At 35.3% G+C, this 14,534-nt stretch overlaps 1 protein-coding gene across 3 annotated transcripts; it reads left to right on the top strand.

Annotated features, from left to right (window-relative positions):
• Positions 1-441: 441 nt before the first annotated feature.
• On the top strand, positions 442-4,716 carry PNSL1 (PsbP-like protein 2). Of its 3 annotated transcripts, XM_088900023.1 has the most exons (9): positions 445-633; positions 728-824; positions 1,297-1,380; positions 1,535-1,608; positions 1,717-1,839; positions 1,932-2,003; positions 3,389-3,485; positions 4,460-4,568; positions 4,633-4,716. In XM_088900023.1, exons 1-8 carry the CDS (start codon positions 583-585, stop codon positions 4,561-4,563), a joined length of 702 nt encoding a protein of 233 aa, XP_088756149.1. In that variant the 5' UTR covers positions 445-582; the 3' UTR covers positions 4,564-4,568; positions 4,633-4,716. The 3 variants fall into 3 exon arrangements, with proteins under 3 accessions (XP_088756150.1, XP_088756149.1, XP_010243165.1); XM_088900024.1 differs by having other exon boundaries at positions 442-633; positions 1,538-1,608; positions 4,460-4,716; XM_010244863.3 differs by having other exon boundaries at positions 4,460-4,716.
• Positions 4,717-14,534: the final 9,818 nt, after the last annotated feature.

Consider the following 14,534-nt stretch of genomic DNA (forward strand, 5'->3'; position numbering starts at 1 on the left):
ACAGAAAAATCTGAAAATCAATTGTTCAGAGCCAGGGGAGCCCCCCCCCCCCTATGGTTCAGAAACTCTCCACCGAAAAACAGCTTTCCATGTAAATTTTCTCCTCCCCACTCTCCATCTCAATGGTTGGCCCCCTTATGGGCCCATCCATACTTCATTCATATTTTGGCCCCCCTTATAACAATTTCCTGGCTTTGCTCATAGCCTATTTGGCTGTTGACGTTTTTCTTTCAAAAGTCGGACCCAAAAAACACCCATGCCACCAAACATCATCTTTGGTTGAGTGAAGAAAATGACGGTTAAGGTTTCGGCAACGGAACCAAATACCTCCTATATCGGTTTGGAACAGAAAAATCCGATTCCGATGGCCCGATCCATTTTCACACCTCCAATCATGCTGATGTGTACTTCCTCCGACGACGCTCATACCTGCATTATCCATGTCAATCTCAACATACAAAAGCGAAAAAGAAAAGCTAATAAAAAGGGGGGAAAAGCTCACTGCCGGCAGAGAGTATCTGCATTCTCCACTGGTCAGAATTTTAGTAGTTAGAATCAGGCGTTGCTTCTTACGGGGCAGAAATGGCAGTTTCATCGCTCCCGCTGAGCTGGGCTTCTACCCTCCATAACCAGGTTTTTGTTCTGTTTTCATTTCGGACTATGTTCTTTCAGAAACTTCTTTCTCAGAACAATCATCAGTCATCAAACGAACGTCTCGTTCTTCCAGTTAACAGTGCCGAATTCGACCGCTGTACCTCGCTCCACTGCGTTTTCTCAACCCAATATTATTGCATACTCAAGAGACACGACCTTTAATGAAGAAAGTAAGACACCCATCTATCAAATTCCATTGGATGTTTGTTTTATCAAGTATACGAGTTTCTGTTAATTTTGGAATTCAGATGTTTTTGATTCTCCTTTCCTAGTGTTGTGGGAAAATCCCTCTTAACACGACTTACCCAACTGCTTTTTCGATTTTGCATGTGCAGTGCTCTCTGTTTTGATAAATGTTAAGCTTCCATTTCTTTCAATTTCGGGCTTTAGATGCTTTAGGTTTATAATTGTCTTGTCTGTAAGAGCAGAAAACGGTATCTATGAAATATTTGCATGTTTGGGCATGTACTCTAATTTGTAAGTTTCAAATTTAGTGATTGTAGCCTTCTGATTTGAACTGAGTTGGTTTTTCTTGATATCATAAAGTAAAAAGGTACCCCTTTTAAGATCTGGCTGAAATCTTCATCGATTGATTACCCTGTTGTGCGCTTTCTGACTGATCCTACATGTGACGGTTTTCAGGCTGTTTGAAGAAGAGGTCGATATTGCTGGGATTAGGGGCATTGGCAACAAGTTTAATCCCTGCAAATTTTGTTTTTGCGGATGGTATTTTGATGAACAATGAAAATTAAGTTTCTATTTTATAATCAAGACCACAATTTATTTGTTTCCGTAGAAAACTTATCCCATTTATGTTCTACATTGTGGGAAAATATTCATCTATTTTTTTAACTTCTTTACATTCTACATGTGTGTGCAGAAGTTCCGGAAAACTACCAATCTTTTATTGATCTTTCAGATGGTTATTCTTATTATTACCCTTCAGATTGGAGAGTAGGTCGCTCTATTGGTTTTGCTGTGATCGTGTTTGATTTCTCAAACAGATATCCAATTTTCTGTTTGGAGATAGAAATTAAAGGAATTTCTGTTTTCTCTTCTTAGGACTTTGATTTTAGAGGGCATGATTCAGCATTTAAGGATCGTTATCTGCAACTGCAAAATGTAAGACTGAGTTTTATACCAACTGATAAAAGGGATATCCATGATTTGGGTCCGATGGAGGAGGTGAATTATATCGACTTTGTTATGTCTTCTGTTTTTTTTCTTTTTTCCATAATTCTCTTCTGTTTCCTCATCAATTTCTGTCTATTTAGCAGGTTATTTCCAATTTGGTGAGACATGTTTATGCTGCACCATCTCAAAGGGCTACTATTTTTGACATGAAAGAGGTTTGTATACTTTTAACAGTCTTAACATCCATTTTTTTCTACATATTATGTTCAAGAAAGACAAAAATATCCCATAAGTTGGTGGGTATTTGAGATACTGCTCTCTACTTTGACTTTTAATTTTTTTATTACTCATGGGATTTCTATATCTCAGACTTAGTGGGTTCACTTTATGCCAAATCATTTTTTGATCAATAACAGAAATTTTCATTAAAATATATGAATCAAGTTCAAGAGTTTGAACACAGTCAGGATCCTTTGTTTTGTAAAAGCACCATTTTTAGTTGAAGCCTTATGTTAGATGGTGCTAATTTACTTCCACCAACTGGCCAATTTCTGGGACTTAGAACTTTATATTGGGAATGTGATTTGATTCTAAGGAAATGAACTGAGCATTCTTTAGATTCTACATCCAGAGCCTAGGTTATCTTGCTTTGTGGATCAACACATATTCGTTCATGAGAAAGATCCTTGAAGTCTTTCAATTGCATAATATAAAATAGGGTGGTCATCCCAACTTTCCTATTGACTTTTTTTGTCTCTTTTAAGGGGGGATTGCAGGAACACTACAAGTCTGTGATTGGATTATAACAGAAGCAGAGAATCAAGATGGAAAACGATTCATGAAGCTTCCACTTTCTGTGTTTTCTGTTTGGCTCCAAAAATGGGCCACATAGAATATGGAAATTAGCAGGTTTTATACCATGTTTTCCATTGGTTGACCAGGAGGCTAGTCATTTCCATTGTCTGCCTAATGGTCCACTTCTGTCCAACAATCCAAAGGTCATTACCCTAGTTGTCTGCGGTCTTGGAAGGGGTAGAAGGGCCTAACCTCCTGCACTTTTTTTGCATGAAGTGGATGCTTTCAGATTTGAACCCTTGTTATAATGCTCTAAAGTCCAAACATGGCCTAAGGCCATTACCCTGGCTATCTGGGTCTTGGGAGGGTGGAAGGACCTAACCTCCTGCACTCTTTTAACATGAAGTGCCTGCTTTCAGATTTGAACTCTTGTTCTCATGCTATAAAGTCCGCCTAAATCAACCCCCCCCCCCCCTTTGGGTTTATAGATCAACAGTTGCTGTAAAAGAAAATAAACAAATATCTTAATCCATGTATAAATGATCTCAGACTAAATATAAGTTCTAGTTTAGACTTTACACAATTACTAAGATGCACATTTTTTATCAACAATTATGGTAACATTCAAGAAAAGGTATATATTTACATGATAGAATGCAACTTATAAGCTCTTTTTTTTTTTTTTAAAGTTATCATGTGATTTTTGTTCAGGAAGGTGATACTATTTCCATTTCAGTCTATCTACTCAGTATTCCCAACTTTATGTTTCTTTGTATTTTATTTGCCTTCTATTAACTGAATGCAGCGGACTGTTGATGGGAAAAACTATTATACCTTTGAGTACGAACTTACTTCTCCAAATTTTTCTCGTACTGCCTTTGCAACCATAGCTATTGGCAATGGTACGATTCCACCTCAATATTATTCTTTTTATGGCATAAAGTGTAAACTTTGTCCGTATTCAGCTCCACATCATGAGTTCATGGATAATTGCATTAACCATCTTACTCAACATAATTGACAATCAGAACTAATATGTGGTAGTGACAAATACCTATACATTTCTAAGTACAGATTGAGGTCAAATGCAAAATCAGAAACGAAACCTCTATCCTCATTTATAGAGGACAGCAGTGCCATGTTAGGAGAATAGATTTGCCATTTCATAAGTTTCATCATTTAAGGATTCTTACAACTTGTTTTACTATCTTTTCCATTAATAGTTACCTTACCCTTTTCTAATTAAGGCCAAGTAAATCTCACATGGACACTTGCATAGATGTTGGACAGATATGATAGAAGATATATTAAATTAATTTAGACTTGGTGACATGTGATATCTTTTGCTTTTTAGTTGATTTATATGAAAATTTATGTTAATGGTATATAAATGATGATCAAAACAAAAGAGAAGCTGTAGCTAAGATCTGTATCAAATAGAAGTTCTCCCCAGGCATCTGATGTGCGAAATACCCATCTGCTATTAGAGACCATCAGATCCATCTATGATTTTAAACATGAAAGATGCAGAGATAACATCGATTGGGGAATATGTCTATCAGATTATACAGATAGGAAATTGAACTCTATTAGTAAGATTTTCAATTTTCACACTATTGGGTGTATAGCTGCTTGCAGCACTCTTGGAAAAACTTGATTAAGCTGAAAAGCAGGCAGAGCCAGTCTTCTTTTACATGTGTCATCATCTTCATGAGGTCTTTGGTGGTCCTTAGGCTGACATTGTTGAATTCTCCTAGGGACTCTCAAATAAATCCCACAGAATGTTGACTCCTAAAGATCAGGACCCTAAGGAATGCTTAAATTATTTTCCTATACTATGTTAGTTGATCAATAATTTGCTTACTGCATTAAGCAGGGAGATACTACACACTAATTGTTGGAGCAAATGAAAGGCGATGGAGAAGAGTGCGTGAGAAACTTAAAGTAGTTGCTGACTCTTTTAGGGTTCTTGACATTTGAAGTTGTACTTTGCTTGAGTCGATTCGCATTTTCTGTTCTTTGTTCAAGCCAGTTGTTAGTCGTTGTAATTACTTTTTGTGATTATGAGAGATCATAGAAAACTAGTATATGCGTTAATAATAATTTTTGTTGCTGGTTTGTTATTTTTTACCAGTTCATATTGTATCAGATATGGATTCATGATTACAAAAGGAAAAGAAAAATCCAATAAAAATTGTTGAATTACTTGGAGAATTATCCACTTGACCCAGCTCTCAATAAGCAATCTAAGCAGCAGATCAGTTCTCTATATAATTCAATTGTGCTCTGTTTTGCTTGAAGCTATTGGCAAATCGGTTTTTGATTATACAGTGGAAATTGATGATTCTAATTAAAGCCAAAAAGAAAATTATCGATTTGATGTACTAAAGAGAAGGGACTTTCTACTACCCAACAAGAAATCACTGCCTGTTCCTGAAAATGGAGGTGCAATGAGTAGCCCCGTTTAACAAGGGTCTTATATGAGGGGGAACTTTTTACCAATTGTATGGAGTTAGTTGGGACATTTGACAATTGACAACACAATGCAGAAATGGGTGTTTATTGATAGATCCAAACCTGGCATCACAAAAGTTCTTTTTTGGTAAATACATTAGAATTGTTTCTTGCTCTCATGTAGAGGGGGTATTCTCCAATATGAATTGTTTTTTCTTGTTGCAACCCGACACAATCCAATTTCTCATATTTGCACTCTCTTCTTCTTAGTCTCTCGGTTTTGTTTCTAGGGTTGAGTTGAGTTGAACTAAGGCCAAGTTTGGGAGTGCTTATTTGAAAAATAAGTTTTTATTGAATAAGTGCTTATTCTAATAAGCGCTTATGAACGTTTGGTGAAAAAACACTTATTTTAAATAGGGCTAGTATAGGTATTTTTAAAAAGACATGGCGGGCCAAGATAGGCCAGAAAGGAAATAAGCACTATTGAATAAGTACTTCAAAATAAGCCCAAAATTTGGGCTTCTTAGAATAAGTACTTATTTCATGTTTATTTCCCAAATACAAATAAGTGCTTATTGGTGTAGTCCCAACCCAAAATAATTGCTTATTCAAATCGGCACTTATTTTTAAGCACTTCCAAACTTAGATTTAATTGTGATTGTGAGGCCTCCTGAGTGTTGTCCATGGCTCGGGTAGACCCAAGAGAACTGAACAGATCCAACCAAATTTTATAGGTTCAGGGTGTGCATCACTCATCCTGATTATGGTTGTGTTTGGTACCATACAAAGTATTGTTTTTACCTAAAATGTCAAATTTAATTGACTCTTATGTTATGTGACAACTCATATTTCTCACCTTATTCTACTATCAAACCCCAAACATTTCATGAAGAAATGGCAATGGTACCAAACACCACCTATAATTGGGTTGGGATCAATTTTGGCAATGTGCAGAGAACCGGACCAAGCATTGACTCAAGAAAAGTGCCTCTCCCTATTTAATATATATATATACATACGTTGCACATGGCAATCTCAAATACCAATGATAATCACAATATTTTTTTAGAACCCATATGTTGGTGGATTTAAATTTTGCATTTCACTTTCATTGTCAATAACGATGCTTTTTATTTATCATATTTATTTTTACTTAATATGATAGATATATAATATTAAATATGTGCATATTTTTAATGTTTTTAATGTTTTTATTTCTATCTATTTTTGAGCTTTTATTATATAACTATGGTTTCATGTATTGACCTATTTGACTTGTAAAAAGTGATCTCATTTTTGGGAAACTTTAAATTTTCTATTCAATTTCCATAATTAATTCAAAAAATAATTATTGTTTATCACACTTCTCTTTGTTTTATATGATAAATTGATTATATCTTACATGTCAAAAGTTCTATAAATTTTTATATATTTTTTTAATTTTTATTATTTGATTGCAATATCATTAGTTGACCAATTTAGCCAAACAATTAGACTGTTATGGAGCATTTCAAGTAGATTGGATCAGGTTTGAGCTCAAACCAAGCCCAACCCTATGCATTGGGCATAAGGCTAAAGACCAAAGTCATTCTTGATATATCTAACCTAGGTCCAACCCGTACTAAAACTTGATGCACTTGGGTTTATCAATTGACTCCATAACAAAATTTGACATAAATGCATTTGTATAATTGTATATTCATGCATACACATAAATTTGTCTCTATATATGTATGTATGTATATAATTAAGCCTAATTTGGGCTACCTAAGGGTTTTGCTTTGGCCCAGTCTAAACAATAGAAAAGCCCAAACTTTTGAGCCTAAGCCTAGGCCCATCTCAAAAACCAAAAATCCAAGCCTACATCCTATCTAAAATTGCAAGTTGGATTGGTTTGCACTCGACTTAAGCCCACTCAATTTGCATCCTTATGGATCATTGACCACCAATTAGATGCAAAAACAGTTTTCTATTCAAGTTAATTTACATTTTTAGTCTCTTTCTATCATTAATAAAAATAACTCTTATTTATCACACTTATTTTTGTTTAACATAATGAATGCATAATATTAGAGATGCACCCAAATGTTTTCTACAAAATTTCTATACTTTTAATAAGTTTTTTATGTTAAAAGGTTAAAAGGTTAAACCATTGACCCATCACTTGAATAGGAAAATAGTTTCATTTTTATGTCAGTTTTAAATCTTGTGTTCATTTCTATCATTAATAAAAATACATCTTGTTTATCATACTTATTGTTGTTTGATATAATAAATAAATAATATTATAAATGTGCTTAAATTTTTCATAAAATTTTGTAATTTTTGTAATATGTATATTTTTATTTATTTTTTATTTTTATTTAACTATGTGACCATTCATTGACCCATTTGACGTGGATTGATCATGGATGAATGACTTACCCTTTACCTAGATGAAAGGGTGGTTTATTTTTAATGTTGGTCTTGGACACAGGTTTTATATTATTAAAAATATTGGATATAAATTTAATTAGTAGAATTTATTGGTGAATACTTCAAATAAAGTATCTACAGAGAAAGAACGAAAGTTGACACCTTAATGATAAGGAATTGAATGAAGTGGAAAGTAATAGTAATTTAAATTACAATTTCTTCTCACACAACTATAGAGGACCAAATTCATAAGTAGGGGTGTTTTATTCAAGAAAGTCCACAAAGCTCATTTATTTAGTGTACCTTAAATATAGGATTTAAAGAGAGGGAATATGAGTTAATATCTTAAACATAGGTATTAATGACAGGGATTAGAATGAATTTAATAAGAGTATTTCAAATTACATTTTTTTCCTTATAATAAAGAACGAACAAATTCAAAAATAGAGGTTATTTAGACAAAAATACTAACTACATTAATGAGAGAGCATTGCATGAAGTGAAAAATAATAATTTAAATTAAACTTTCTGTTGTCATGGTTAGAGAAGAACCAAATTCAAAAGTAGGGGCATTTTAGAAAAGAAAAAGTCTATAAAGCACATTAATTTAATATACATTAATATAGGATTTAATGAGTTTAATATAAGTAGTAGTTTAAATAACATTAAGAGGGACCAAATTCAACATAGGATATTTCAGTCAAGAAAAATTCCAAAGTCTAGACCTCATTCGCACTTTTACTATATAGATAGATAGATAGATAGATATACATATAGATACGTATATATAATAATATTAATTATGTATATGTATATGTATATATGTGTGTGTGTATATATATATATATATGTATGTATATATATGCACAATTATATATAATAATATTAATTATATGCATATATTTAAAATATATAATTATAATCATCTATAACATAGTTTTTATTTTAGTTTCAATTTTTACATTAAAATTTAGGATTTGAGACAAAAAAAATGCATTTTTTAGCAAAAATAGTGGGCCAAGGTGCCTTTGGCTTTTGGGAACAGATAGATCTCGTAAAGTTAACCAAAATCCAAAAAGGATCATCTCAATCAAATATCCAAGCACAAAGTTATAGCCTTTAGAAGTTTGCATTTTATGTGCTAAAAATATTTAAAAAAAAACAGCTGATTTTCTAAAATCAGGACTGGGTTAGCAGTTTTGGCCGGTTTTTTACCCAATGTGGTTTTGAGGTATGATCGAACCAGTCAGGGGCTAGGGTCACAGTTCAACCAATCCAATCAGCTAATCCAGTCTGATTTTCTAAACACTGACTTTTGGTTTTATTGAATTGATACATGAATGTATGAATGTAAGTATGTACGTATGTAAATACTTCATAAAAGTAACTCCACTCCAGATATCCTCTCAACAAAAAAAAAAAAAAAATCCAACATGATATGTGCCTGCACATCTCATACATGGTGGGTCCTAGTCTTATGGTGAGATGTCACAGATCATATTGGAAGTGTTGGAGACAATTTATGTTGGGAGGAGATCCCAACTCCCTCCAATCCAATGTTTGTCTTTCTTTTATAATAATGGGCTACACATAGGCTGCAACTCAAGTGGGTTGAGTAGGTTAACGGCCAACCAAGGTCCAACCCCAAAGGCCAAATGTGCAAACCTTGGGCTTGGGCTCTAACTTGGCCTGGTTGGGATTATGTGGGTTGATCATGTTTTTAAGAACTTATGTATATATTTTTATTAGGCATTATGGTTTAATTTAAGAGTAAGAGTTTGATTATGATGTCAAAAAGACATCATGGCGGAAAAAGAAAACTATAGCCAATCAATCGACATCATAAAAGTGGTAGACAATCAAGTGGGCTTTTTATCAAAACTCATGGGGGTTTTGATGGGCTAAAGCCCTTTTGGTATCATGTTTTTTTGGCATCATACTTTTTCCTAAGAGTAGTATTGATTGAAAATATGTATAAATTTTGTTTGAAAATGCATATATCATATTTATAGATTCGCATACTTTCAATTAGGAAAATTTTATCTAAATATAATGCATATATTATGTATTTGTTTGAGTGAACTCAAGTTGGGTTGGGTCGGACTAGGGATGGAAATTTCCCAATAAAACTAGGGCATCACCCTAAATTGGGTGGCTTTTCCATGATCTTAAATAGGGACGGAGCAAGGACAAGGGAAATATTTTTGCCTCAAACTGGGGTAGGGTGGGGATGAGGTTCGGATATATTCATTGAACCCATCCCAAACCCAGTGGTAAATTACTAAAATATATACCTAGGTTTAGTATTAATTTCTAAAATTTCCCTAAATTTCCCCCAAATTCCTAAAAACTTTAGGATCTCATAATCTAATTTTTAAAATACCCCCAAATTCCCATAATCCAATTTCAAAAATATCCCAAATTTCAATAATCCAATTTTTAAAATAGCCCAAATTCCCACACTCCTATTTCTAAAATACCCCCAAATATGGTCTATTTTTAAGTGGTTAACTCAAGTCTAGGAAAATCAATGGATTCTCCATCCTCGATGAGAAGAGGTGCCCTGCCCCGCCACCAGGGACAGGCTGGGTAAGGGATTTTGACTATAGGATGGGGACAGGGAAGGGATACCCTGCCCCAAACTAGCCCCATTGCCATTTCTAGGTTGGACTTAGGTCAAGATCAAGCTTACCAAGGCTTTAACCCAAGCCAAACTCAACTTTAGGTCATCCCAAATTTCATATCCTAGGCCCTTACACAACCTGAAAAATAAGGCCCAAGCCATGCAAAAACTCTGGTTAGGTCTAGGTCAAGTTAGTCTCAAGTTGGGCCCACCCAAGCTGCACTCCTAGCAACAAAACAAGGATAGTCCTCCCCTAAACACCTAGACCTCCCCTTATTAGCACTATTGGCCCTATGTGTTTTGATGATAACAAACTCATTGAAAGCATTAATATGTTGGAAAAATAAGTTTCCAATTCAAATTATTTCCTTAGTTGGACTAACTATGAACTAAGAGAAAGAATTTTCCCATGAAGAAAAAGAAGAAATAAAGTTCAAGAGCCTTCTAATGTATTTTATTTGTATAGGACTTAATGTAATCAGTTGTGATATATACACTATAAGGGCTTATCTTAGACCTACCTTGGTCACTATATAACTTTAGAGACCAATGGTTAACCTAAGAAAAGCCTTAGGCTTTCTTTCTTTTTTTCCTGAAACTCAAGTAAAAAAATTCAAAAAATCAAGTTTGGGAACCTAAGGAGTTAACTCCCTAGCCTTAGGAGTCGACTACTAGAACAACCCAGGTAGAACTGTCTAGTAGTTGATTAAACTGTCTTGAGAGGTAATAGTCAACTGGTTGTGACAGACAAGCCTAATAGCACTTAGTAGTCAACTACTAGAAACTAAAAGTTGACTATAAGGGGGCATTCTTTTTTGAGATTTTGAGAGGGGGGAAAGTTGGTCAATGGGATTTTGGTTCCCATTGACCAAGAACCCCATGTTCTTTTTTCATATTTTATGTTGGGACTAGGGAAAGTTTATTTTCCTAGGTACCACTTACCTGGGTAAGTGATATCCATCCCCTAGGTGGGTAAATAACTTTCCCAAGACACTTAGAGGGAAAATTGCCAACACTTGAATAGGACAAAAATGTCCCTTTTAATAATAGATTTTTATGGCTAAAATGGTCATTACATTATTTACCTGGGAAAAAAAGAACATGGGTAAATGCACTTACCCGGGTAAATGTTTCCCAGCAAAAACTTACCCAAGTAATTGCATTTACCCAGATAAATAACTTACTGAAAAGCAAATGAGGCCTTATTGGAAAAAAGATTCCAAGTTGCATGTGAGAGGCAACTATCAGGCCTTAGTAGTTGACTCCTAGGGATCATATCATAGTTCATCACTCTAACATCTAAAGCAATTGACTTCATGCAAATCTCTCCTAATATCTCTCTACTTTCAAGTGTTTGAAGCTCTAACAACTTTCCTCTTCTAGTAAGCCATGTAATTTGCTGAAATGATCTCTAAACATTTTCAATAGAAGAACAAAGTGTGTGCAATGACTCTATAATGGTCATATGAGTTCTTCCATTGATTCAAGCATAAATAAACAAGTTATCTGAAAGCAAAGTTGGGGGGGAAATAACTAAGGAAAAAGTTGCAAATCAAAATCGAGTTTTCTTTGAGAAGATGACATCCTCTCCAGGCTTGATCGACATGGGTCAGACCTCTAAAAGATCCTTTGCTGCTATCATTGCAGATTCCTGTGCACTTGATCAGGTTCAAATCGAACTCAAAGCCCCATCTTTCACTCAGTTTGGTGAACCAACTTGCTTCTTTTCTTTAGAAGAAATCTCAAAAGCCTATGAACCTTTTCGTTTAGCGTTGGTGGCAAAAGTCTCTTACGGGAGACCTCCTATTCCTAAGGTCTCTGCTTTCCTCCAGATTCAACCTGAAGAAGGACTTTGTGATTTTGGTGATTGATTACACCCATCTCCTGTTCCGTTTTGTAGACGAAGAAGACTTCTTAAATGCTAGCTGCGAGAGGCTTTCTACGTGAAGGGCTTTCTCTTCAGAATTTTCCAGTGGTTGTCCGAGTTTCGTTCTGGGAAGGGTCCATCCATTCTCCCTATTTGGATCTCCTTTCCTAAACTTCCTATTTTTCTGTTTGGAGACTCTTACATCAGATCTATTGCAGGTAATGTGGGTAAGGTTCTTAAAGTTCCTCTTGCCATGATGCACTGTACCTCTGCAAAGGAAGCGAATTCGATATTACGAAACCGAGGCCTGACAAAATATGGACTGGTCTAGGCAAAGAAGGTGGTTACTTTTAAAAGGTAGTGTATGAAAACATTCCAACTTTCTGTGACAATTTCCATAAAGTGGGTCACGCTGTAGAGAGTTGTAAGAAGATTACAAAAGAACAACGGCACCCTGCCCCAACTACAAAAGGATCAAAATCTTTGAGTGATAACCATATGGTTCAGTCTGAAACCAACATGAACCCGATGCAGTCGAAGTTGAATTTCGAAAGAAAATCTGCTCAAAGAATAGAATGGAAACCCACTAGTGCAATTAGCCGTTTTGGGACAAGTTCGCCTGTAAAAGAAAACCCAACCATTGAAGTTTCAGAATCTCCTTCTCAAGTAAACATCTCCTGTTATGATGAATAGTTAGCTCAAGGTATTTGTCAAGCTGTAGAGGAAGCTCTTCTGGAAGCATTTAGATCTCCTTCTCCAACTAGAAAAGCAATTGGGATGCCTACCTCAACTAGACCAGCGAACAAGCAATGGGAGGAAAAAAGCTTACGGCCAAAATCTGTTGATGGTTGCCCAAGAATGATGAATGATAGTTTTAACGAGGTAATCACCACGCTTAAAGATTTTCACAAAAATTTGCATTTCAAATTCAAAGAGGCCATAAGAAGAGTAACGACAACTTCAGAAGAGGACTTGATCGATCATAGTGCTCCATTGGTGGTTCCCGACACACCGGAAGCAGAAGAAAGTATTCCGGGAAGCCCGTATAATTCAACCCGGTTCGCCCAAGACTTAGCTAAGGAACAGATCGAACCAATAGGCCTATTGAACCGAGTTAGACAAATAAGGAAGACTTCAAAGTCTGAAGATGACGCCTATAATGCCTCTCCAACCTTCTAAAATGGTAAAAGCTTTGTTTTGGAACATTAGGTATAAGAAGCAAGAAATCTATTCGTAGATCAAGGAAACTTATTTAAACTCACAATCTTTCTATCATTGCCTTAATGGAGCCCATGATTGATGCTACAAATCTGAATTCCATAAAAAGAGATCTTGGCATGGAGCATGGCATGACAAATGGCAATGATGTAGCCAAGATTTGGGTCCTTTGGAAGGGATCCATCCAATTAAGAGAAGTCTACCATGACACTCAATTTATTACTTTTGAAGTCTCTTATGCTAGTGATGTCACTGATTGTTTTTTGACTGTTATTTATGCCAGCTATGACTACCAAATCAGAAGAAATTTATGGAGCAATTTATTGAATTTTGCTACAGCTTGGTGGGACCGGCCTTGGATCATTGGTGGAGATTTCAATATTACAAGTGAGCTCTCAGAACGTATTAGCAGAAATGAAAATTCTAGCTACTCAAATCGGCCTATGATGGAATTCAGAAATTTAATTGGCAATGGCGGATTTATTGATATGGGCTACATTGGGCCCATGTTTACTTGGACTAATGGTACTTCATGGGCTCGTTTGGACCGTATTTTCATCAACCAAGCTGGGTTGGATCAGTTCAAAAATTTAGCAGTTGAACATCTAAACCGATCTTGTTCGGACCACTCCCCTCTGCTAGTGACTATTAAGGACAACATGCTTCATGGTCCAAAACCTTTTCACTTTCAACATATGTGGACCTCGCACCCAGATTTTCATAACTTAGTACAACACTTTTGGAATCAACCCCTCGAAGGGAACAATCTGTTAATTCTCTCTTCTAAACTGAAGCAGCTAAATAAATGTTTAAAAGATTGGAACCGGGAAATTTTTGGAGTTGTGTTTGCAAATGTGTTAAATGCAGAGAAGGGTGTTCTTGAAGCTGAAAATATGATTCTCGTCAACAACAACAATTACGAGAACCAACAAAATCTGCCCAATGCAAAGAATTCTCTGGAACAAGTTCTTTTACAAGAAGAAATCTTTCTCAAATAGTAATCTAGAGAAAACTGACTTCGGGAAGATGACAAAAATTCTCGTTTCTTCCACACTTCTATCAAAATTGCGAGGAACAAATCTGCTTTAAGGAGACGTGAGATTAATGGAACTATGACTGATGACATGAATCTCATAAAAACACAAGCAGTAAGCTATTTTGAAAACTTGCTCTCCGATAAGGAAATATTGAATCACGACTACTTGCTCTAGTCTATACCTCATTTAATTACAAAAAAGGATAACAATAACTTGACACAAGTTCCAAACTCTGATGAAATCAAGCACATTGTGTTCTCAATGAACGTGGATTTAGCTCCAGGTACGGATTGTTTCAATGGTGTTTTTTTTCACTCATTGCTGGGACATAGTTGGA

Source organism: Nelumbo nucifera, chromosome 3 (genome assembly GCF_055504915.1).
Source record: "Nelumbo nucifera cultivar China Antique chromosome 3, China Antique-T2T, whole genome shotgun sequence".
Taxonomy (NCBI): domain Eukaryota; kingdom Viridiplantae; phylum Streptophyta; class Magnoliopsida; order Proteales; family Nelumbonaceae; genus Nelumbo; species Nelumbo nucifera.

Coding starts and splice junctions, on each gene's coding strand:
- PNSL1 (XM_010244863.3), top strand. CDS start 583: ATGGCAGTTTCATCGCTCCCGCTGAGCTGGGCTTCTACCCTCCATAAC. Junction 1,381..1,534: donor AAATTTTGTTTTTGCGGATG/GTATTTTGATGA, acceptor ATGTGTGTGCAG/AAGTTCCGGAAAACTACCAA. Junction 1,609..1,716: donor ATTACCCTTCAGATTGGAGA/GTAGGTCGCTCT, acceptor TTCTCTTCTTAG/GACTTTGATTTTAGAGGGCA.